The 26,977-nt window shown below is 35.4% G+C and overlaps 2 protein-coding genes across 2 annotated transcripts in view; one reads left to right on the forward strand and one right to left on the reverse strand.

Moving 5' to 3' along the window:
* The window catches only part of LRRC72 (leucine rich repeat containing 72), a 58,366-nt gene extending 44,519 nt beyond the window's left edge, over positions 1-13,847 (forward strand). The window contains exons 6-9 of the mRNA XM_004677121.2: positions 3,748-3,837; positions 4,768-4,920; positions 10,876-10,903; positions 11,803-13,847. Coding sequence (XP_004677178.1) covers positions 3,748-3,837; positions 4,768-4,920; positions 10,876-10,903; positions 11,803-11,968 — 437 coding nt within the window. The 3' untranslated portion in view covers positions 11,969-13,847. The remainder of the gene's footprint in view (positions 1-3,747; positions 3,838-4,767; positions 4,921-10,875; positions 10,904-11,802) is intronic.
* A 3,705-nt stretch (positions 13,848-17,552) lies between these two features.
* ANKMY2 (ankyrin repeat and MYND domain containing 2) overlaps positions 17,553-26,977 on the reverse strand; it is a 32,248-nt gene continuing 22,823 nt past the window's right edge. Inside the window, exons 7-10 of the mRNA XM_004677122.2 lie at positions 25,819-25,954; positions 22,342-22,470; positions 20,484-20,613; positions 17,553-18,706 (exon numbers count right to left, since the gene is read on the reverse strand). Coding sequence (XP_004677179.1) covers positions 18,522-18,706; positions 20,484-20,613; positions 22,342-22,470; positions 25,819-25,954 — 580 coding nt within the window. The 3' untranslated portion in view covers positions 17,553-18,521. The remainder of the gene's footprint in view (positions 18,707-20,483; positions 20,614-22,341; positions 22,471-25,818; positions 25,955-26,977) is intronic.

The following is a 26,977-nucleotide window of genomic DNA, read 5'->3' on the forward strand; positions in this document are numbered from 1 at the left end:
TGCCTGGAGGATCAACCTCTAATCCACTTCAACATTGCACCCTCCACTGGCATTTGTGAGGAAAAATGCCAAGAGATTGCCCAGGAGACACATGGCTGGGAGCTTCAGGGAGGCCTAAAACCAGCTACTGAGTGTGAGGTCCTGGAAACTGGAATTCCTAACTTCCAGGCTGAGTCAGGAGGGCCCCACCTTGTCCCTTCAGGCAGTCTACCTTTCTACACCCTCCCTCTCCAGCTCCATTTTCCTCTTCCCTTTCCTCTTCCAAACTCTTTCTAAATTCAGTTCTTTGTATGTTAAAGACCCACTTCATAAGTGATAGGCTCACAAAGCTTCCCTGGTCCTGCCTCTACCACAACCAATAGCAACAAAATATATAACCCATTCTCCAGTCTGTTGGTCTCATTTCTCTCAAATATTCTGAGTTTCATTAACTCCCCTCCTGGAAAGTATACTTTGACTACTACATTTCATAATTTTTAAGACTCGCTTCCTAGTAGACCTTTAATGACTTGTTCTTGAAGGAAAGGAGTGCCCCTTCAAAAGAGGGGCTCTATTTTTCTACAGATTAAGTGCTTGAGGTTTTCTGTCCTTTCTCATTGGCCCAGGCTCTGCTGACAGCCAGGGAGTGAAGAAGGATGCCTAAAGATCTGAATGTGGGGGCTGTCATCTCTACAGTTCATTTTTTGAGCTTCTTTACTTTAAATGGCCAAGATGGGATCACTCTCCCAAGAACAAAACATAACAATAAAAAGAACCAACTGGCTACTTGTCCAGAAGAGAATGTTCTGATCCTTCTACTGTCTTCATCCTCTACTTAGTCCAATTTGCCTTTTTAAAAATCAGGAATAATTGATTTCCTCACTCAATACAATAATATGCTGTGCAGTCACCCACACATTTTAGTTCAAATAGACGGTGGTGACAATGGAGATGCTGACCATACTAAAGTCATCTTGAACCAGAAACTCAAAATTCATTGCCAGATGAATTTCCTCCCACAGGCTATACTGTATAGCACAGAAAATAGCTGCCTTTAACCTCTCTATATTATCCCTCCCTTATAAAATGGATATGTTGGGTACATGATTAATTATATCAACGTTCTTCAAAGGTGGTCTTAAATGATGATTTCTAATGTTGCTTTAAAAGTTTTTAAAAAAATAACTGGAGCCAATTATTTAAATGACTGCATTTTTTTCTCTTCTTCTGTTTCAATAATAAGTAGCTTCACACATGTGACTCATGTAATTCAAGCTTGTGCAGTAAGGTAGTAGAGACATTTTGATATATTATTGGGTAGATGTAAATTGCTTAGACTCAGAATCCCAAATTAAGATAAGCAAGACAGTGCTGGCGCCACTGAGGTGTACTCGATAAGTAGCCTAGAGGGAAGGTGGATTAAATAGTATTAACCTATTGAAAGTGAAAGTGTAAGCAATTTTACTTCATAGTTTCTAAAGGAATGTACCCATACATCATAGAAGGCTTTCAGAACTTTCAGACACACAGGAAACCAATTTCATATCTTAGAAACTTAATTTATGGTAATTTTGGTAGCATCAATCTAAAACTCATAAATCCTAACTGTTAAGTGTTTAATAATATGGAAGGAAAATAAAGAAAGTAAGTTTGCTTTCTTCTAAATTTCAGAGTGTAGGGAAAAGTGAAGTATAAAAAAGATATGCCTAAAATTGTTTAATTCAATTTTTTTAAAGCTAATTCAAACAGAGGCAAGGCCTGTTTTCTGACTTGCTGTCACTTAGATTTTACTAAATGATGAGATGAAAGTGGAATCACAATAAGCACGTGGAATTTCTAATATTGGGACTCCTTAACAAGTAATGTAATAATAGTAAATCCAAATTTGGTATTTCTTTAGTTGAGGCTAGAGGCTTTTTAATTTGCATAAAGAAGCTACTTCAGAACTAGAAAAAAATGACTGAAAAGAAATAGTGTTATTCCCAGAGGGAAAGGGGAACAGAGTCTACAAGAGTAAAGGTCATTGGAAGATGTTGGTAGGTTTTCCATTGACATCATTGTGCACAGGCAGAGTCTACTCTCAGCTGCTATAATGTGTTACAGCCTTATGAGGTGTCAGATGTAATTCTCCAAGACAGTAACCACAGAGCAGACTTCTTGACTAAAGCATATGAGACTTCTCTCCCTCCCAAACTCTCATTAAAAACAATTGTGCTTTGCTTTTATATCCTTGAAGGGTGTCCTTTTCTCTTCTTTCTGGCTCCAACAACGCATGATCCCTGTGGATCATTTTAAATCTGCCCTTATGACTGCTTTAGTATACATCCGTTCTATTCCCTGTCCTGTAGTTATAATTACTTGTTACCATTTTAAATAACTTCTCTTTTAAGATTAAAATTCAAACCGTTTTTTCTCCCTTAAGGAATCTTGAAAAATTTCCATTTCATTTCTCCCCTGATTTCCCTTTAAGTTTCTTTGTTGCTTCCAGCTCTATATTTTCTTTATATTTTCCCTCACTCTTATAACTTTTGTTTATTATGCACCAGGTGTCTTCCATTGCCTGCTCTAAGTCTCTCTAAAGCTTAAGTTTTCCTAAGGGAATAGCTATATATATAAAATTTATTAGCCAGGAAAATTTGTGTTTATATGACAAATATCAGAATGTTTTATTACCTACAGAGAAAACATCCAGATGATTAACTTTTTCAATTTTTATCTGTACCCCCTCAGCCTTACCTTCTTTATGCTGCCAACTGTTCTTTATAAATATTCATTTCTACTGGGCTTCTGAAGCTTAGTATGTTCATGGTTTTATGAAGGCTCTTTGCATTTTACAAATAACCGAATGCTACAGCAGTACTAAACTTAACATGTACATTAAACGAGCTTCATTTTGCTGGAAGTGGTGGTTTTGCAAAATAGCTGGAGCTCTTTCTGCTACTGCCATCTAGTGGTTCTCCTCTCTAAATTGATTTTCCAGAAGTATTTTCTAGAAATGACATGTAGGCTGAATCCAATAGCTAAAGATAGTCAACTGAAGATCATACAATTTTTATTTCCAATCATATGTTAAAGATCTTGTTTAATATTATCTAATTAACTATGGTGATGGGAAACCCAAGGGGATTGCAACTGAGACGGAAAATGCACAAAAATATGTAAAAATAAATATAAAAAAAGAGAGAGATGTACAATAATAGTACTATAGAAAGAAAAAAATATTATCTAATTAGAATAAGGAAAATAGCTTTTCCTTGAAAAGAAAACCCTCACCACTTTTTGCTCAGGTATGCGTAGTGATGTGGAGTAAGGAGACAGCATTAGAAGTGTGTGGCATCTCTGAACATGTCCACGTAGTCACCCTGGGGACTTGTGAGAAAAGTGAACAAATAAATACTTTAATAAAGAGTAGCTGAGAACCGCCATAGAGCCGATAGCCAGCTTTTCCTCTACTATTTAACTTACAGACATGTGGAAATTGTGCTTAGTTGTGGCAAATTTGTATTAATGATATGTCCCCAACACTTAACTTAGTTCCTGGTAGATAGTAAACACTCAGAAAACATTTATTGAATGGATGAATTTAACCAGTCAGAAAAATTAAGCGTTTCTCCAAAATAAGTCTTTACTGAGGATAACAGTTGGTCCGTGAGATAGAGCTTTGCATTTTCTTGTTTTATATTAATCTTGCAGTTTCCCTTGTTTTACTAAGTGACAAATGAAACTAATTTTGAAATCTTACATTTAATTGGGGTTCTTCTTTTGCAGGTCTCTATCAGAACCCTTTGAGCCAATACAACCTGTACCGTTTATATATAATCTACCATCTCCCAGGAATAGAGTTGCTGGATCGAAATCGTAAGGATCTTTCTTTCTTGCAGAGAAGTATTTGATAGTCTTTTAACTCTGTGGTTAAAAATGCTGGGTATTTTTTAAAATAATTGTCTTTGCGAAGTTAAGTTATTCATTCTTATAATTTTTGCTATTTGAAATCTGCCCTAGTTTAGGAATCAAATCTCTCAGCCACTTTACTGGGAAGAGTTCACACTGACCATGAGGAAAGTCTCCTTCTGATCCTGGCTTTAGCATGCCTGTGTTGGATGCCAAATCACCTACCCCTTGGCACCTTTGTTTCTTGATTCAAAAATGAAAAAAAAAAATGGACTAAATCATTTTAATGCTATTTGAGTTTTGAAAGGTCACATTCTTTGAAATTCTGTAAATATATAAAGACTGGCACCATCAATGATAATATCATTATGAATGCATCTTTAGGCATTCAAGATTACCTACTATGCTGACATATAAGTCTCAAAAAAAAAAAAAACCCTTATGTATTATGGTCTTTTTCAAGGTCTATTTTATCCCTGAGTGCTTTAATACACTCTATCTTACGTTTCTATCTCTAAAGGCTTGAACATTCTTAAAAATGTGTTACTGAGTAACTTCTTATGAGGGTATATGAAAACCTTATGCTCATACCACTTCTTATAACTTTGAGGAAATGAAGAGCTGTATCAGAGTTATGATTTTAATCATCCATGTTCATATTAGGAGGTGTCTGGGATGCATTAGGATTGATCTGTGCCTTGTGACATGGGGAGCATATATTGAGCACTTGTAAGGTTATGGAGATAACTGTGATAGTATCTTTGCGAATTAGTTTTGACAAGATGTTTATGTACAATATAATTAGAGATGTTTTTGAAAGTGTTTAATCCTATTTTGAATAATTCTGTACATCTTTTTAGAATACTAGTCAATAAAGTCACTGTTTATATTTATCAGAAGTTACAGAAAAAGAAAGAAGATCAATGATTACCATTTTTAACCATAAAAAGGCACATGTTATTCAATCAATAGCATTCAGAGGAAAAGTAGATGCATCATGGAATCCTAAATCACCATTTAAGAAAAAGTCAGCCCAGAGACTACCTTCAGGTATTTTGAAAAGAGAAAAATTTAAATTAAAACTCCTTAAGGACTTTAGCAATTGGGCTACAATAATAGTAACTGCTCTTTACAATAAGCTAAGTACTTAGCTTATCATGAGATTAATATTTTCTAATTAAAGTGAATATGATATCCTCATACCTGTGTAAAGTGAGGTAATGTGAGAACGATGAGATCATTAAAGTTCTTACCTAATATTAAAGGCTAAGTAAATAAACTGTAGTTTTATTTCTGTAACTATCACAGGACAATTTCATCAAATAAAGCTGTAAGTTTTTTTACTGTATAGAGAAACATTAAGAAGTAATAGGGATCATCTGCAATTTCTCCACCCAGAAAAAAGTACTACTAATACTTTGGTTGTACTCTCATACATGGTAGTTACATAGAAGTTTAACTTAAACACCTTCAGTGATGTTTTACTAGTTGGAATTTAATCCCTTGTCTGAAACAGAAATCCAGCCACAGTGACATATGTAAATAGTGGTTTATTGTTCTCACACAACAAACAGCACAAAGATAGGGTCTAAAGTTCAATGGCATCATCAGCTGCATACATCTGTCTTTTGTTTTGCTATTCCTAGCATGCTTTAAGGTTACAATGAAAGCTGCTGTGCCACTAGGCATTACAAGGAGAAGGGAGGATGGAAAAGAAGCAAAGACAGAATACATCTTCTTCTATTAACATTTTGCCAAAGAAACAACATTCATTTGAAAATGAACCAAACTGATTTTCAGGAAGCGAAGGGGGAAATGTTGCACTGAAAAAACAGTTTTGGAGAAATTCCCCAGAATGAAAATGTTTCTTACATAGAAAGCTGAAAATACTATAAAAAAATATTTAACATGTACCTTTGTTTATTTAAAAATATACTTCTAGGTTCCTCTCATTGGTCATCTCCAACCACAGCGTAAACTCAAAAATATCAAAATATTCCTGAACCACTTAAATGTTTCAGTAGGAAACATGTAACACTTCACTTCTACATTACTAAAAATAAGGACATTTCCCTATATAACCACAGAGCCATCATGTCACTTCTACATTACTAAAAATAAGGACATTTCCCTATATAACCACAGTGCCATCATGTCTAATAAAAACAATTTGTTATTCAAATTCCCCGTTGTTTCAAGATGACTTCTATTGCTGCTTCTTCAAATCAGAATCTACTCAAGGTTCAAGTTTATATTTGGTTGTTTTGGCTCTGTAGTTTCTTTTAATTTAGAATAGATGCCCGAATTTGTTTTGTGAGTTTTTAAATTCCGCTAGTTGAATGATTGTTTCCTTAGTGTTGTGCCTCAACCCCCTGTACCACCAGGGAGGGCCTGGATGATTGTTTCCACAAGTGTCATTTGACTTCTTTCATCTCCTGTTTGTCCCATACAATGGAAATAATGTCTGTAGGACAAGTTTTAGATGTAAAAGAGTATGGTCTGAGGCAGCTGTTTACACAGTGTGGTCCGTGGTCCCCAAACCAACAGCAGCAACAATACCACTGAGGAGCTCACTACAAATGCAAATTCCTGCCCCAGCGAGATCTTTGAAATTAGAGATTCAAGGGTAGGAACTAGGAATCTAAAAAAATTAACAAAATTTTCAGATCATTTTGACAAGCATCCAGTATGAAAATAATCAGAGGAGAGGCAAGAGCACAGAATGAGACTAGATCTCCCCAGGTTTGAACATCACCATCTGTTCTAGGAATTAGAAATTTTAAATCAGCATTCTGATTTTCAAAATGGAGACAATGTTGTCTACTGTCTATTACAATGCTTACTTAGTATATAAAACATTGAAAGACTTGATCTGAAACATACACAGGCATGATACATCCAACAATTCTACTAGTCAGCCACTTTCTTAGTTTTTCTTTTACTTCATGTAAGAGTTGATGCCCAAACTAAATGCTGTAGAATTACTGATATAAGTCACACTGGTAGGAATCACTGGCTAGCAAAATCTCTACTCTCAAAAATAGTTAATGGGGCCCTCCCTGGTGGCACAGTGGGTTAAAGCACAGCTATAAGAAGCTAAAGCCACTTCAGCATGAGTTCGATCCCCGCCCCAGAGCTGACCCACATGACCCGGCAGACCCCTTCTGACCCGCCACCTCCTCCCCTCAGCAGTGTACTTCGTAAGTCAGCCTGTTCTGCTCCCCACTCTATCTCTGGTGAATCCTCTCCCCACCCCTGCACCTCTGGCTTATACCCCAGTTCTGTATGCATAAATAAATGTCTTTAAAAAAAATGGTTAATATACACAATCACAAGCAACATGAATCCTCTCACCATCCCTGCACCTCTGGCCTCTATCCCAGTTCTGTATGCATAAATAAATAAATCTTAAAAAAATAATTAATGTACACAATCACAAGCAACATAAATCTTAAAAAAAAAAAGCAGTTAATGTACACAATCACAAGCAACATAAATCCCATTCTCAATCTGCTTTTCAGGGTTACATAGTGTTATCTTTCTTTTGTGTAATCAGTTTACTGACAGAAATGCTACCCTTTTAATTCTCTCTAATGCTTTCCTTATCAAACCTCCAAAAATAAAATCAGAGGCAGGAAGGAGAGACAACATTTTATTGCATTTCAAAGTTCTTCTTAATTCTTAGATAAATTCACTAAATCTCTCCTTAAAATTGACAGCATGACATATCAATGTACTCATTTTTCATAAAATGCCACTAGATCATAGCAACTGAAAAGTATTTTTAGCCTATTGTTTTACTTACTTTAGGTTATCTTACCTAGCTAATTAGTTATAATGAAAGCAATAAAACCCACCATTTAAAAGATTTTAAACCTTGTCCTTTATTAGTTTCTATATTTGTTTTGATATAAATCTCTTTGTGACATGCCCACTTAGACTCTCAATTATTTTATTGAAAAGAAACCATACTTGAAAATGCTTATGACTACTGTAATATTGTAATATCACATTTTGCTTTTGTAATCCTTTACTGTTCCCACACAACAAACATGGTGCAATTCTATCTTCTTAAAATTGAGAAAGAAGCCAATTATAATCAAATAACATGAATAGCAATGTCAATTTGACATGTCCTCAAATCTCAAGCTATTCAACCTTATCCAATAGGTGTGGCTAAAAGGTTTATACTTGTGTCTTCGGTTCCTATTGCATAAGAAACAACATTCTCAGAACCAAAACTCTTTGATCTTCCATGATTTTAAGGAAAAAGACATTTGAAGATTTCCTACTATCTAGATATGGGAAGATATTAAAGGACTATTTACATTAAATGAAAACATCAATAAACTTCAGAATTGTCTACTAATGGTTAAGTGAAACTGTTGGATTTCCATCCTGTTTGCTCTTACCCCCCAAACAGACCCAGGTATTAAGACCCTGATAGGGCTTAGTGTCCAGAACTTCGGCCTGGTAACTGAGATAACACATGCTACTGAAGAAGAGAAGAGAAAAACTAAAAAGGAAAAGCAGGTAGACAAGGTAAAAATGGCAGTTCCCCAAAGCTAACCCAGGTCCAAGGCTAAAGGACATAACCCAGAGAAAACTCGAACAAAATTTTGATCTAGGGAATCTAAGACTCTGGAAGCTGGACCTTGAAGACATCTCTGCGGGAAGCAATAGCACCAGGCATACTCAGAAAAACAAATGTCAAGTGTACTTGTATGTGAAGACTCAGATAGGACCCAGAACTCAATGTGAGATCTGGAGAAAGGTTCGATTTTGAGAAAGCTGTGCAGTCAGAAGGATCTATAAAGGCAAAAGTCAGCAGTCGGCAGAACTACCATGTTTTATGGCTCCAGTAGATACCATTTACACAGAAAACAATGACTAGGTGCCCCTGGAGTTCGGCCAAAGAGATAATCTAATTATTTTTTCAATACATGCTTTGTCAAGGAGACAGCAAAGAGACTATCCAAAGAGACTATTTAAATATATGTAAATTTAAAAGTACTGGGGTGGGGGAGACTTTAATCTTGAAGAAGGATTTCTCCTTGGTCAGATAAAATGTTGACAGATTTATCTACATAAAAATGAAAAATACTATATGATATAGAAACAAAAGCACTACCACTCCTAGGTATCTATCCAAAGAATATAAAAATGTCACTTGAAAGAAAACTTAGACTATGTTCATTGTAGTACAATGTATGATAATTAAGGAAATAACCTAGTGCCCAAAAATAGATGAGTGGATCAAGAAGATATGATGTGTATCTACATAATGGAATACTACTCAGTGATCAAAAAGATAAACTTATGTCATTTGTGACAGCATGTATGGGAGGTGGGAGGGATTGTACTAGGTGAAACAAACCAGGAGAAAGGCAAACACTGGACGTTGTCACTGTGGTGGATGACTATGGTGGTGGTTGTACAACAGTAACACCTGGAGAGATCCTATAGAAAAATATTGTAGTATTACCTCAATTAAAAAAAGTAAAGAAAAATAAAACGAGAGAAAGGAAAGTTAATGTCGTTATTTAAAAGTATTCCTACAAATCCAAATAGAAAATCTCCAAATAGAAAATCTGACAAAGACTATGTACAAAACCTTTATAGAAGGAATTAAATGTAATGCCTGATGATCAGCCTCACAAGTGAGCAAATAAATGCAAATCTAAATGGGATACCAATTTTCATTCAGTAGAAAAGCAAAAATAAAAAACAAAGTTGGTGCAGTGGGGGGAGAACACAATTCATGTATTATTCCTCAGCTTTAACAGGCTCAAACTTTCTTGGAAAACCATATGGGAATATCCATTATCCTAGAAAATGTGTATACCATTCAATGTAACAATTGAATTTGAAGTTTCTTATCTTCAGAAGCATTTGTACACATTAACAAAGATATATGCATAAAATTGCTCATTGAAATACTGAATAAAAAACTGGGATATAATCTAAAGTAATCCTTAGGAAAGTATTGTTATGGCCCATTCATACAGTATGAACAATTGCATGTAGAATTATTCCATAATTTTAAATATCAAAAAATCAGTATAATGCCAAAGACAATATTAGAACTTTGTCAGAATATCTGTGTATATGTGAGTACATAGTTGAATGCGCATAGGAGACAGAAGCAAACATGAAACTCGTTAATAGTGATACCTCTGATAAAAGGAACTGGAAAGGTAAAAGGGAGATTTCATATTTTACAATTTACTTGTTTATAGTCATTATAAGCAGTATGAATGTCATTTTAGTTAGAAGTGTAGAAAAAGGAGTCTGGGGAAATCAGTAGGGGCCTGGGAGACTTCGGCCAGCTTTCTGGAAAGGGAAAGAGTCCATGAACTCCTCCTCTGAGGCAGAGTCAGAGGCTGTGTGCTCCCTGCTGCTCATGGATCGGCAAGAGTTTATATTGTGGGCTTTGGTGGCCCAACAGGTGCGGGTACTTTTCATCTCGTCTGGCTTTAGGCCTTCTGGAGAGGAATAAACAAAGCAGTGACAGTCTCTGAAAGATACCATAAGAAATCCAGGCTTTGAGGTCTAGCCTTTGAGCTCCAAAACTAAGGAAGATGTAGATTCTTATGATCTAGGACTTGTTTATTCTATTTCTTTGAAGTTAATGCCAAGAATCCAAAAGGTCTAAACAGGGCTGAATATTTCTTCTATTAGTCCATTTATAGATTCAAGTGACTATCTGGAAGGAAAAAAAAGGACCCTTTTTTTACATTTGAAACTCAGTATCTTAATTATAAAAGTTCCCACTAGTATTCCACTGTCCTCAGTTTTAAGATATGTATTGTATTTGAGAATATGACTCAAAATCGAAAACACTGTGTTTTAAAGAACATTACAGTTTGGGATTATTTATCAAGATATTTTTGATGTATTGAATATCTATAAAACAGTTTAGGCTCTAAGTTTTTCTTCTATAGCACTGTTTCCTTGTTTTAAATACTGAACGTTGAACATACTAACTTAGAATTTTTCTTTCAGATTTTACATTTGCGAATAACGTAGATAAGTAAGTTATTTTTTAAACCTTTAAAAATCAAATTACTTTATAATTGTGTTGACCCTAAGTTTTCCACATTTTCCAAAATAGGTTTTGAGTTTAAAGTGACTAGCTTTTCAATAGATGGTAAAATTACTCTTTTTGTAATAAGTGAATAGAAGCTATGAATTCAAATTTTATGTTTTTAGGTACTTAAAATTATGCTATCACCTAAAATAAATGAAAGGGTGATTCAATGCATTAAAACAATAAAATTTATGAGTCATTAGTCATTATAAATGAGGGTCCTTGTTTTGTTCCTTTAAATATGTTCAGTGAGGGTAATTACTATGTAAATTAACATTTTATGCTCACTGGAATTTACATTTTCAGAAGCAAATACTTCATTAAGTTAATGAAAAACATTTCAATCATGAATATTGATGAATTTGAAAATCATCATTCTTTTTTAATTTTGCAGTTGTAAATTTTTCTTTGACTTCAATGTTGACAAATATCTTTCCCAAGCATATTTATAAAATATAACACAATGTACACAAATAATAACTTTGCAATACAATGTAGCTAAGTTATTAATATGCATAATACCTATAAATATTTTAACATAATAAATATTTTAAACATCTCATTTAACAATGCTTTCAAAACATGAATGTGTGAGACTTAAAGTTTAATATTCAATCTCAAATATTCAAATCTCAAGTACTTTATTTTTCAAATAAACAATACATACAATAAAAACTGAGTTACTTAACCTTAGAAGTCATTTGTCATTAGAGCCCAAAACTTTTCAGTTAGTGGTTTTATACTACTGGTAGACTAGAAATGTTTGGCAATGATTCATTTAAATTAAAAATCCATTTTGGTCTAATAGGTTTATTTCTGACTTTATTTCCACTTTTTTGCAGAACTTTGTTTGATGACCCAGAAGATGCTGTTTTTGTAAGGTCTATGAAGAGATCACTGATGGCAATTACCTCTCTGAATTGGGACACAGTTCCAACAAGAGAGGAAAAATACCTTGAAGAAAAAGAAACAGAACCTGCTCAAATGCTCACAATTACACTGAGATAACCTCTGGTATTTTTAGAAATCCTAGTGGGTATCAGTAGTAAATTAAAAATCCTTGTGATTTAGCATGTTATATATTTATTATATCACCGAAGCACTGAAATGGAAACAAACACCATTAATGAAAAATAATCCCTATGTTTTATGTGAAGTTTGTTTAAATAAAACATATAGAAATGTACACACAATTGTTCAGCTTAACACATTTTTTAAAAATTAAGATGTTCATGTAACTTACATCCTAGATTTAGCAACAGAACATTTCCAGACTCTAACAGCCTCCTCATTCCTGTTACCAGTTCTATTACCAGTAACTACTTACCCTTCAAAAGTAATCACTGTTCTGAAAACCATAAATTAATTGTGTCTGGTTTTGGTTGGCATATAAATGAAATCCTAGAAATGGATTTTGTCCTTTTTCTTTTTCTCAACATTGTAAAACTTACTCATGCTGTAGCTAGTAGCAAAATATTTATTCTCACTGCATGTAGTATTCTACTATACAGTGTGAGTATATACTCATGAACCTCTTAAAAATTATTTTGGTCAATGAGTGGTCCCTATATGGTCCTTTGGTGCGTAGTAGGCTATACTTCCTAGATTCGGGTAAGTGTGATTAAAAATGATGTGTGACTCTTTCACAGATTAACCAGTCCACTGTTTTTTATTCTTGCCTTTGGGGGCAATTGTGTGGGCCAATGGCCTAAACTTGATTTAACCAGAATCTTGTTGCTAGGGAGTAAGAAACCAGAAAAGTTTTCTGTAATTGATGAGACAAAACTAGATATTTAAGGTCACTCAAATACATTGCCAGTTTCCCCAGGTAAGCTAAAGAGATCCAAAAGGAGAGTGACATTTCCCTATTATCTGATAATATTTTAGACATGATCACACTGTAACACAGACACATGACCTTGACATGCTGTACAAGTAGAACTAAAAACAAGCAAGATATGAAAGCCCAGGGAGGAGGGAACAGTCACTGAGAATATATATAACCTCCGTTCACCTGTGGGAACTTATGATTCTGTGCAGTCTTGAGTTTCAAAATTCACATGTAGCCCTTGGGTACAGGTTGTGGCTGGGACATATAAAAAGCAGAGTTTCGCATCGATGTGGGTAAGTAGTTATCAAGGCAAAGGTGATGGTGTGTTTGCTGCTTCCATGATTAGATCACTGGAAAACTGTCTCCTCAATTATGTATTCTGCAGGAATCCATTGCCTTGCCATGTTGTCACTTAAGCAGTCCTGTAGAAAGGTCCCTGTGATGACTCAAACGTTAGGGAGGAACAAAGCCTTCTGCCAACAATCATGTGAGGAGTCATGTTGCAAGCAGAGTCTCCAGACCTACTTAAACCTTCAAATGATTACAGCCCTGCTCAAAACATTCCACACTCTTGTCAGAAACCCAACACCAGAACCACCCCGTTAAGACAATACTGGATTTCTGGCCTACAGAATATAGAAGATAATCTTATTGACACTTTAAGCTGATAAAATTTGGGGCACTGTACTACAAGCAATAGATAATGAATACTAGAACCCTTCATATTCTACAGTTCTAGAATTTGTGGTAGGTACAGATACCTTGTAAAGAAAGCTCTGAAAGGAAAGTTGTAGCAGAGTCTCCGTGGGTTTATGAATAAAGACCTACCTTCTACATCATGAAACTAGTCATCATGCAGACATCAGTTCTAGGCACGCTGCTGATCCAGCCAGTACTGAGTCTGACCATGAATTAACCATTGACTGAAGTTATTCCAAGTGAACTGGGTATTACTGGAACCATCAAGAAATAATGTTGGGTAGGAACAGCAACAATTCATGGTGGAAACAGAATAAAGTTTAAGCTGGCCTGTAACTTGCATAAGCAGTGTTGATTTTTATTAGACTGCATAAATTAAGGATGGGATACAATACTCTCCAAGTTAAACACTAACCATCAAAATATGAGACCATATTTTAATTTTAATCCCATAACAACCAAAAGGAATGAAAGGTATTCTAATTACCAAAATATAGATAGCAAATTTTACTTAATCTCCTTTTAAGAAAATTAATGGAAATAAGTGTCATCTGTATAAGGAAAAAGTTACTTTAAAATGCTCCACTAAATACTGGTTATTTTTGTTTAATCATACTGAGTAGCTCTGACTAGAAATTATTTTAGGAGAAATAAAGGGTAGAAGACATGATCCTTACTTAAGCAAACTAAAACTTCACCAAAATGGAACACAAAAGTGAGAGGGTGTTTTTTAAGTTCCTTGTTTTAAACAAGAAACCTATTCACAGTGGCTTGAGTGGCACAATTATTTCTGAAGCAATCAGATCTAATCAGATCTTATGACAATAAACAAAGCGCTGGTCTACAGAGTATGAAAAGCTAGGGTTCTGGAAAAAAATACCTATCTTACCTCCTCCACTTACTAGTTGTATTACTTGGACAAAATAGTTAACCTTTCACTTTTATTTCCTCTTACTTAAAAGAGATTATCTCAGTCTGAGGATTCTGTTGTAAAGTGTTAGGTAGAGAAGCTTTCTCAAAGTAGGTACTCAGAATAAACTGGCTAACAGTTGCTCTCATTGTGAAAAAATTTGCGTCTCGAAAGTACTAAACTTGGGAGTTACAGACTGAATATGAAATCTAACTCCAATGTGATGGTACTTGGTGGTCAGGCTTTGGGGAGTTAACAAGATCATGGAGGGCATTAGTAGCCTGATAAGGGGCCTTAGGGGTAGTTTGTCTTCTTTCTGCCATGTGAGGACAAAGCAAGCAGAGAGCACACCAAGAACTCCACCATCCTGGTGCCCTGGTCACCAACTTCTAACCTCTGAAGGGTGAGAAACAAATATTAATTGTTCAAACCACCCAAGTTTATGCTATTTCTTATAGCAGCCCAAATGAAGGAACATGATATATTCGGATTCCAGAAAAACAGAGCAAGTGGATATATATATGGAGAGAACAAGAAAGCTGCCAAGACCAAATGTGAAGGGTGTGCTGGGCTAGAAGTTCAGGTATGAGTTGATGTTACAGTCTTGAGTCTAAAGTCCAGAGAAGCCAGCTGACTGGCAGCCTTTTGCTGTGTCTTATTTTTTTCTGTAGCTTTGGTGTTTGCATGTTGCTAGCTTTTTCAGCTCCAACTTTAGGTCATATGAGGCAAAGTGAAAACCCAGAGAAGAAACCAAGTACCATTCTTCTGCCTTTTTTCCTCTGTCTTAGAGAGATTCTGATGTTTTACTATGCAATATTCAGGATTTTTAGTTTTATTTATGAAAAGATTAGGGAAAAAAATTATGTCTAGTCCATCTTCCCAGGAGAAGTATTCAGGTGCTTATTTTCCTAGATTCTTTTTTATACTTAACTGGATGTGGTTCCCTTTGTAGTTTGTAAGTTTAATTTATTTAGGAAGGCCTCCATCATGCCAAAATCATTCAGAACTCCCTCATGGTTTCTTCTGATATTATTTCATTCACATTTCATCATTCTGAGTCGAAAATTTTTGCATGAGTTTATAAGTTAGTTAGTAATTGGTCAATTATGTTGATTTATTCTACAAAAATTATGATCACCATTTAAAAAGCAGCCTTCATCTAACTTGTAAAACTAGAACTTTGTCCTTTGAGGATACAGAAAACTAGTTCTCTGAACTACATCACAGCTACCTTTCTTGGGGAAAAAAATCATCTCCTGAAATAATCATGAAAAGAAGAAATTAGTTTTTTACTAAAATAAGATCTTAGGTTTCTTTCATCTATGCAAAGAAAAATTTAATATTATTAGTTTACCTCAGTATGTGCTAATCTCTGTATAATTTCAAGCATGTATGTTTTCCCAAATAAATGTTGTAGAGATGCAAAACACCTAATGCTGGTGGTTTCCTTTACAACCAAAATAACTACAGTCTAATTCAAAACTTCCATTTTATATTGTTCTGAGCATATGAATCTCAATGATTTAAATTATATGCCCTCACTGTGCTTTGAGTTTTATTTAGATGTATTTATGTTTTGAATAGAAGTCTCGAGGGAGAAACAAAATCTCCCCTCTTCAGGTCCTGGGAAGCACTTTAATTGGCCTAGTGGCCATGAAGCAGATCATTACTACTAGCAACAAACACAACTACCTAAACTGGAAGAGGTGTAGTTTTCCACTTATGAGGGGAACCGATTTACTCTAGTATCAGGGGAGATGGGATCCTGAAAAGATAAAACCACTGGGAATATCTACTTTAGTGTCCAATACTATTACTCATATGGGAGGATCGACTAAAATCAGCCACCTTTTTAAGGACCAAGAATATGCACTACATCCTGTAAAATACTGATTTTACATCAAAGTTCTCATAACTATATTATGTCTGCAGAGATGGGACCGTGATAGTAATATACTCCGTACAATGAAGGAGAAATTCCAGACTTCAGAGTCCCACTGCTGCACTTCTGGGAAGTTAGTTGACCTGTTTAAACTACAACTTCCTCATCTGTGCTATGGGAATAAAAATAAAGTAATCCGTAGAGGTGCTGTGAATATTAAATAGTTCAGATATGTAATAACTTCCAATTCTATTATCTGCTGAATCTAAAGGTATGAATCCAATTTCCTAATAAACTCACTGACAAACTTAATATTCTGCTGCACCAGCACTAAGTATAATATGTATTGGGAAAGTAAGACTATATTCTAATCCTTTAGATCTTATTTTTGTTTGAGAAAAAATTTTTGATAGCATATGTAAAATAATTCAGCATGGCAGAAAAGAGAGTAATTGGGATTTAGATACTTTTGTAGTATTACAATGGAAGAAAGGCCTAAATTTTACACTATAACAAAGGAAGTGATCATAATGAGAACCAATTTCATTTTCTCTTAAACTCCATCTTAAACTCCATTTTTACACCCACCCCCTTCCTGGATAAATATCTGAAGACCTCGTTGCCTCATGACAGTTATTGCTGTGTTAGAATTCTGATTTATATTACATTCATCTCAGTCATGGGGAAATTTCCTCTACATATCCCATCTATTGATTTTCCTATTTTCTGCTGCTTTTTCACAACCCTCCATGGTAGCCAAACACATTATAATACTATAAAATAGTACACAGCATGCAAAATAACATAAACACAAAAAATAACTAAAATTCAGAGACAACTGTGGGAGATGGTGGTCTAGGAGGATGATTTCACTACATAAAAAACCAGGAACTTAGATGGAGACGTGTTATGATTTAGAACTATGGACAAAATCTGTAAATTCCTTATTCAACTATTAACATGCTATTGAATTTACTAAACGAAGTCTTCATAAAGTAGCATGATAAAGGATCTGTAGATGCATGTATTGAGAATAAGAGGGAACTGAGTGAAAGGAAGAGGTGAACCAGCAAGATGTAAATTTGATAAAGTATGGTAAGAACTCCTGTCATTTTGATTCACAACTGTATGTATTAAAATAATTATAAAATTGTTACTTTGTCCTTCAATGTTGGTTAAGTTTCCAGTAATTTGTTAAGTTCTCTAATATTTCCCTAGTATACAACCCACTGACAGCAATACACTATAAAAACAAGGTATGAGCTGCTTATAACATAGGCAAAATTTATTTTACAATCAAGACCAGGTACTTTGGAACACAGCATTCTTCAGATATTATACTCTAGCTCTGTTTAAACACTGTGTACATTAAAACTGGATGCCAGAACATCTGTAAATGATGGTTATAAATCTTTCTTAACAGGAAGAGTCACTGAAAAGCTTACAGGAAGATAGAAGTGAGCCTTTCAAGTGGAATATGGCACATGAATTAGATTTACAGGAATTGTAGACACAGTATGTTTAGCCACTATTTAATCAAAAATTTCACAAAACATCATTTTAATGCACATGCTGCAATAATTCTGGCTATGCTTTAGTTCTTTCTGAGGGATTTAGCATTTCTGAGGTATAAATACTTTAGATAAAACATCAGTGTGGGAACTAGACAGAATTTAGAAAGTTCAGGATAATTTTTACAGAAAATTATAGCTGGACTATGGCAAAGATGCTTTACCTTTAACATACAGCTTTTCTTCATTTCACTGCTTCCTAATAAACAGAACATCACTACTATGAATGCTATTTATATACATTTACTCACATATAACACAGAATTCTTTTAACTACCCATTTCTGTGGCTAGGAAAATTTTCCTTCCCAAAAGGCTCCTCTCCTATACCTATTCTGCTTACTCTTTTGTCTCTAGACCCTGTATTTCCTTTTAAAGTTTTTTTTTTTTTTTTTGAGAACAACTGCTAGGAATCTGATCTCAGAAAAGCAATGAAATGTTTCTTTTATATTTTGAAATAAAAAAATTTCCCTAGGAATACCTATCCAATTACAGGACAGAAATCACTAGGAAATTAGGGTGATTTATACAGAGCTTTGCTTGAAAGCATTTATTCTGTGAAATGTGAAATTCTGCCAGGGTGCCATGCAGTGTTACTAGGCAATAAGGACACAGTCATATGAGTTCTCCAGCTACCTGACAAGGTGAGGGCCATCTGCTGGCGCTTGGTTACTCCTCAGGTGCCTGTGGGCCTGTGGGAGCATCCTGCAGACCTTCCAGCACAGCAGCACCCTGAAGAGATTCTTGTTCCCCTTCCAGAGAATCTTTGCAATGGGAATCCTCTTGGGAGACTGCTGTCTCAGCCTCTGGCTGCTCCTCATTAACACAGTTAGAATTGACATCAAGTTTGCCATCTGATAAAAAGAAAATAGACATTTTGTTTCCACCGTGCACCAGATATTCTTCTCAGTGCTTTATGTTTATTATTTAACCTTCAAAATACCATCAGGTAGGTTGTCTTACTGTGATTTTGAACATGGGGAAACTAAGAAGAGAAGGGTTTCATCACTGTGATTAGCTTCACAGCTATAGTAATGCAGCAGAACAGGCATTTGAATTCAGACCCCTGGCACCAAGTCAGGTCTTGAAACCAGGAATGCTGTCTGGGAGCTGACAAAAATCTGCATTTAACTACAACTTTATCTTTAATTAACTTGCTGTACTTGGGTAGGTCATCACCTATACAAGGTTGTTTCCTGATCTATATAATGGGGGAAACAAAACCCATCTTCTGTTTGTGGAAATCTGTTCTGCATTTGTTTGTTACATTTAAAATAGTGTGTGGCATCTGCAGATGTTTTAACAAGCATAAGTTCTCTTATCTACAGACAATCCAGTCCTCTCAGTGTTTCATGATCAGTTGTAATTTACTGTCTTGAACACACATAGAAGCCTGGTTAAGAAGACAGGAAAAGATTTGGCAATCAAAAAGCCTATTTAAACACTTTATTTATACATAGTAAACTTTGCACAACTTTAATGTATAAATCATTTGATCCGACTAATAGTATTTCCCATCCAAGTGCTAACAAGGATATGGTTCCTTCAGGTGGAGGTGGAAGCAGCTCATTTTACAGTAACCTGGGCAACATTTTCAAATAACACACACTTTCCTAAAACGTACGGCTTTCTCTGGGATTGAGTATTGGAGTAAGGTTGGCTCCCTTTTCCAATATGTGGATTATTGCAGAAGAAACTCACTGTTTCTGAAGAAAAACAGTACTTTATGTAACTTATGAAGGAAAGAGGAAAAAAAAATATGGAACTCACTGCTTTGACACTTGTAGAAATGTAACCTGTATGAGATCTGTACTGTACACATTTATTCTAGAATTTAGTAACCGAATTTAGAAATTTAATAGTCTTCCAACCTGAAAAATTTGGGTACCTACTAGAGGAAATTTAATTGTTTCCATTTCAAATACTTTAAAATACTCTGTAAGCAAAACATAAGTGAATACTCATTAAGAATCCCATTGTGTTGGAATATTACTCACCAACCAAAAAAATTAAAATAAAATAAACACATGCCTTTTGCAGCAATATGGATGGAGCTGGAAAAGATCATGCTTAGTGAAATAAGCCAGAAAGGAAAGGAAAAATACCAGATGGTTTTACTCATAGCAAGAGTATAATGGACCAGGCGAGAAAATAATAATAATGAATAGCTATATACCAGACATGTTATGGGGGTAAAATGGGGAATGGGATCAAAAACAGTGTGGGGAGGTAAATACACTTGACTATGGTGATGGCACATGGGTGATTTGCTGATGGGAAGCAATTGAGGATTATAACTGAGATTAAAAAAAATGCACAAAATGATGTAAAAATAAATATTATTAAAAATAAAAAAAAAAAGAATTCCATTGTTCCAGGGTAGTCTTGTGAGTCAGAGTGTGGTACAAACATATTTCTCAGAATTGTATTTCTTTGCTTTTTCAGTGACATTTAAGGTGACCAACGACTGAAATTAGGGAGACATTTGCATTTCTATGTGATCTTTATGTTGATTGCTTCCAAGTTTCCTCATTCTCCAGAGAACATTCAGTTCCTGTGCGCCCTGCGTTGCTATCACTCCCATCCTCGCCCCACTAGGAAGTGACATGAACTCGGCTTTTATGTACATACTGTTCTCTTCTTCACGCTTTTCCTTAGCAGCCTCCAGTTGTTGTTTTTCATAAATGTCCTTGAGATTCTTACAGATTTTCTTATGTGCAAACCAGTGTGTTTTCTGGCAGGTCTGATCACAATACATTACCTGAAAGCAATTATAGGCTTATTTTTATTTGAAGGCCTGTGACTACATGATTTTACAACTACGAATTCTTGCTGTAAGGATGCTAAGTTTTCTATAGTTTAAAACCATGATGTATAAATATTTATTGATTTATATTTGAAGTTTTAGCATATAATTAAAATTAATAATGGGTATATAACAAATGGTTTGCCAAAGACTGGAAAGATGATTTAGGAGCGTGCTCTGTACCAAAACTTTGCACAGTACAATGACAAAGAAAATACAGTTCTCCCAGGGAAAGACAGGGCTGAGAAAGGTCAAGAAGTGATGGGAGGGGAAGAGGGTGGTACCCAACACCATAACTTAAACACAGCCCAGGATATTAACACCAGTGGAAGCACAGAGGAAGAAGCAGTGACTCACTCTAGCTAGAGGGAGTCAATAGATGAAACAGAAATGATGCATATCAAGTGGAAGGAAAGTCTTGTACAAAAATGCAAGTGCGGTTAAGTGAATAACATTTACAAGGATGGCAAACTTGTATAAACTTGTATGTTTTTCAACATAAACCAAAAACTGTGCTATGCAAGCCCTTAGACATAAATGGTACTGTTGACTATACTACTGGCCCCAATTCCTCACTTTTCCTTTCATTCATATACTTTCCTATGTGATTTCAGTTATTTTTACTATATAAAGGAAAGGAGAATTTCAGCTTAGTCATGGGGCTGGTTTTGCCAACACACGAGTCAGCATGGCAATTTCAAAGCTACACCGAAGAGGCCTCATGTGTTTGTACTTTCCCACCTACTCCACTGCTATTACCAGGAGAATGGAATCAGCCTGGTTACTGATTCAAAGGGTAAGAGCCAGAGCATTGAAAATCAAAATGCCTTGGATGAGCCCAGCCTATCACAAACATGGGAGGAACAACAACTGCAGCTTTGATAATGGTATTTTATACATAGCCACCATTAATTGATATAGATGGCTTCAATTCTCAGAAATTTAGCCCCATTTCACATATAAAGAAACCCAGGGTCAGAAAAGTAAGTCATTAAAGGAGATAAAATTGTAGAAAAAAGTTACAGCAGATTGTAATGAGTTTATTAATATGTTGAAGAATTTCAAAATCAAAAATAGGAAATTAGCATCACCTAGAGGGCAAAGTTAATAAGATTAAGCATGAATGTGGGAATGTGAGTTATATCTGAGTAAGAGAAGAACACAATCAGATATGCCTATTACAAAGATATTCTGGTAGAAGTGGGTAGTGCAGTCTAGAGAGATGAAAGATTGGTGATAGTCAGAAGGGAATTATAGTTTCTCAGGGGAGATTTGATAAAGAGACTGCAGATGAAATCAGCACTGTAAGATTTAGTACTGTATACATATGACTTTTTCTATCCTAGGTTATCATATCTGTTATTAGTCCTATATGGATAATTTTCTGTTATTTTCTCATATTCACTCATTCTTACATTTGTTGTCTTTTCCTTTGAGGTGCTTCACAAAGAAGCTGGGGAAGTCTGGGAGTCTGGCAGAACAATATTTTTCCTATAGTTTTCTTCTGAAATTACTTTTAACTTACTAGATGTTAATACTTTATATCTAATATAATCAACATAAATTTTCTAATAATCAGGGTTATTAGAAAACATGCCAACAGTTAAATTTACAGAAACTCAATGATCAACTTAGATGAAATCTAAACCAGATGGCAATGAACCGAAAGAACTTCATTCTTACCATTTTGCACACTGAGCATCTTTTACTTGCTCCCTTTTCTCCACACGTAGTGCAAAACTCAACATCCACAAAACCCACCTGACCGGTGATCGCTTGGGTAAGCACAGAGAATGCTGTCGGATCAGATCCCTAGAGTGGATATGAAGAGAAAAAAATACTCTGAAGTCACCATGGAAAAACTACAAAAATAACACCCTATGAATAATGCTATTTAGAAAATGATACATGAGACCAGATCATCCAGGTAGGTAGAGATGATGACAAACATTTGATCTATGACAAGTACTCTTAAGTATATCTTTCCTAAGCGAAGTATAAGGAAGGTTAAGTCCAAGATCCAAATATTCAAAGAGAAAAAATTAGTTTCATTCTGGAATAAGAAATGTTTTTCAGTTAGGATTATTTAATAAACCCACAAAGATTTAGACACAGGATAGTGAACTCAGAGTGAGATTTTCTTCTGAGAATTGACATGAAGACAAAACACATATTCTATGGAACATGCTAGGTGCATGACTGTTAATATGAAATACTGCTTCAGCAAAAAAATTGATGGTTTAGCTGAGTATCCATAAGGAACCTTTCTTGTCACTGTTGGGAAACGCTCTTTGTTGTTACATAATTTTGTCATTTACTTTCTTTAATAATTATCTAATAAAGGCTTCCCTGGTAGTGCAGGGAAGTTTCAGCTCTATCAAGTTATCACCAGCCACTGGGACATGGGTTCTATCCTTGTTCAGGGATAACCCACATGGTGCAGCAGATATCTCCTGTCTTGCCTGCTGCTCCCCTCAGCAGTGTATTTCAAGGGTATTTCAGTCAATCTGCCTGTTCTGCTCTCCACTTTGTCTCTGGTGAATTCTCTCACACACCCTGCCCCCCCATCTCTGGCCTATACCTTAATTCTTGCATGGATAAATAAAAATTAAATTAAAAAAAGACCTAATAAGCACCAGAGCTCTTTCCATAGCAACATATTCAGATGAAAACAAAACAGGATAATCTGTTCAAAATATGCTATGAAATCAGAGTGTTAAGTAGCCATCTAGCAGAGAAATATATACTGTTGACTGATACCAGAAGATAAACTGTTAATTGATAGAGCAAACCTCTTTAATACTCTGTTATAACACTGAAGCAATATTTCTTAAAAAGAGTCCTGCCTGAGTATAATGGACCAGGCAAGAAAATAACAAAAATAATGAACAACCATATACCAGAGACATTTTGCGGGGGTGGAGTGGGGAATGGGATCAAAAACGGGGGGTTGGGGAGGGAAGTGCACAGGATTATGGTGATGGCACATGGGTGACTTGGTGATGGGAAACCTGTGAGGATTACAATTGAGATGGAAAAAAAAATGTCCAAAATGATGTAAAAATAAACTGTTATAAAATAAAAAAAGAGTCCTGCCTCAGCCTTCCCACTGAGCTCTGTGACAGGCAGAGCCATCAAATCTCTGCAGGAGGGGACAGGCATCAGCATTGACAAGAGGTACCACAGATGCTCCTCATGGCAGCCAGCCTTGAGAACAGCCATGTTATGGAAAAGGTTAGGATTGTGTCAGACACCTACAAACTTGAGGTATAATGAAACCTGTTAGCAGTAAAACAGTGGCTGTATGGGATATTTACAACCATGTGCCTTTCATATAATTTTCCAGACAATAAAATACAACTCTTAGCAAAAAATATTTTAAAGAAATTTTCCTAAAATGCATTCCATATAACCTTATCTTTATTAAGAAACCTTTTCTCAATGGTTCTGATCATTAGGCTAACCATTAATGTTTACTCTAGAATTCTACATTATTCTATTACAACACTAAAATGAACTGTTGATCCTTAGACTGACCTGCTTTCACTTTATTTTATAATACTCTGGTCTGTTATTATTTAATTTTTTTTTGCTTTCGCTCTTGAAGTAGGAAATCAGCTACCCATTTAGTGCTGGGCACGCTCCACAGTAGGTACTGCTAGCTGCTTCTCTGAGAGTGATTCCTCCAACTTCCTTTCAACAGAAGTATGATTTTGTTCAAAGCAGCCACCCAAAACATGCATTTCACAGAGGTCATGTGCAATTCAGAGTGATGAAATGGCTCAGATGACAGTTTTCTGGGAGAGCATATGCTTTCTTCTTTTGCTAGTTTAGGCCACGAATGTGAGCCCAGAGGAAAAATGAGATGTGAAGGAATCATGAGGTCACACATGTGATCATCTATATAGCTAAAGAGGGGAAAATGGGTAAATATTTGGCTCCCCAATCCATTTTCAAGTCACTAAGTCAGATACAGTCTGCCTAACTTTGGGCCTGAGTAGATATGAATAAACAGACCTTTACCTATTTAATTCATGCCTATTTGGAGTTTGATATAAGCAGCCAAAACTGATTCATAATTGAAAAGTCTCCCTCCTATTTTTCTAACTTTACTTTTTCTCAAATTAAATTCCAAATAACTAAATTTATTACCAAGTATGGATAAAAAAAATCTCTGTGAAATCCTGTGGCACACTCATGCATAAATCAATGCATGAATTTCACGAACTCATCTTACCTGCTCAGGTCTCTTTTGTTTGTTTATCGCATGTTATAAATAGATGAAATCTTAATGTAAAAGGGGACACCTAGAACTCCTTTCTAATCTTGTTTTTTTGCAATTAGAATGGATAGATGTATATAACAGTGCAGAGAAGGGTGAGAAAAACAAGAATTTGCAGAGGGAAGAAGGAAGCCATGAAGGGCACCAGGATGGACTTTTTGCCTAACAGACTAGATGTCTGGGTTGCCATGTGTAAAGTATGACTGGTGTAACTTAGGTGAACAGAAACCTACTCAAAATAAGGAAAGTAAGGAGTGTCTTGTGAAATGCCATTTAAATAAATATGTAACAAAAAGTGAGTAATTTAAACAACAGATGATAAAATTAACCAATTTCTTTCCCATAGCTGGCAAGTACAAATAGAAATTTTTTAAGTTTGGAGGATTTATAATAAAAAGCATTAAGGTAGAATATAAGAAGCTGGGATACCCTTTCAGAATGTTTATCGGGACATATAAAGAGCCTTCCCATACCTCATCTCTACTTTCTCTCTGCCTGATGATCAACATACACAATCAAGTGTAGGGTTGTGTACCAAGTTTTCATAAGCTGCAAGTGTACATGTCTTTATGCATTATAATGGACATATACCCCACCTTACAAGTTTCACAGAAGTACTTAAAATAAAAACTTCCACTGTATCCAACTACTTTCCAACATAGGGAAATACTGTTTAACTCACAAGCTATGTAAATGCAAGAATAGGATCATGAGAACAATAATAGACAAACCAGATAGAGTTAAATGTGCAAGCCTATTTCCACATTTATTCTTGAAAAAATTCAAAAATAAATGTTGAAGAAAACTTGCCTTTTATTATACAAAATATGGTCACTAGGTCATACTAAAAGAGTTAACTTAGTTATAAGGAGCCTTACAATTTCAACAGGAGCAATGCTTCGCACCAGCTGCTGGAGGAGTGTAGCTTCACAGTATGGAAATTTTCTGATGCTTTCTCTAATGATCTTTTCTTGATAGACTGGAAAGCCATCAGGAGCTCGGCCTTTTAACAAGCTGAAAGGTATTTTTTAAAATGTTACTGGAGTTGAATCATTAAGCATTTCCTCCCAGCTGACCCCATGAATTTTTAGTAGTTTCTTGTTTGCTACTTCAAATTTTTATTGTCTCTTCCAAACATGATAGAATCAGTTCTAATCGCTGCTTACCTGCACATTAAGCTAGGCCTTGTCAAGTAGGGGCCCTTGGATATATTTACAAAAGTGATCCCTGCCCTAAAACATTAAATGTTTATTGAATTAGCTAGTTACTCATTACCATGTCAGTTATTTGTACAATAAAAACTCCCATCAAGTCACACCCTTCTAACTTAGTTCACTTTTCTCAGTAAAACTAAAGGAGAATTTGATCCCTGGTGGTCAGAGAACAAGGTTAACACATGACTCCTGGGCACAGTAACAAATATACTGACTTCTAAACAGCACCGAATGCACAGTATAAAATTATTCCTTAATTGTAAGATTTTTATTTACTTTATTTATGCATACAAGAATTGGTGAATAGGCCACATATACGGGGATGAAGAAGATTCACTAGAGACAGAGAGAAAAACAGAACAGGCAGATCTACTGAAATACACTGTTGAGGGGAGGAACAGTAGGTGAGATAGGAGAGGTCTGCTCACCATGTGGGTCAGCTCCCTGGCCAGGTATTGAACTCAGGCCACCACCACAGTGGCCCATCAAAGTCGTAGTGCTCACTGAGACTTAACCCCTAGGCCAACAGGGAGGCCGTGGGAAGACCTGGGAAATCTCCTAAACTGTGCCAAGTATACAAGAGTACACTCTATTTAACTTCTCCAAATCTCTGATTCCTCACCTATAAATTGGGTATAACAAAACATTTTTAAGAGTACAGAACTAATCAATCTATCTAAGACACTCATGAAGCAGTAATACAGTTTGTTTTTTACAGACTAAATGTAATCAATAATAACAGTTGCTACTAAAATGTTTCATTTTAAAATTTATAACCAGGCTTCTAATAGTAAGATCTTAACAATCTGAGTGTATTTTATAT

The sequence above is a fragment of the Condylura cristata genome, unplaced genomic scaffold, assembly GCF_000260355.1.
Source record: "Condylura cristata isolate star-nosed mole 26May11 unplaced genomic scaffold, ConCri1.0 scaffold00005, whole genome shotgun sequence".
NCBI classification, from domain to species: domain Eukaryota; kingdom Metazoa; phylum Chordata; class Mammalia; order Eulipotyphla; family Talpidae; genus Condylura; species Condylura cristata.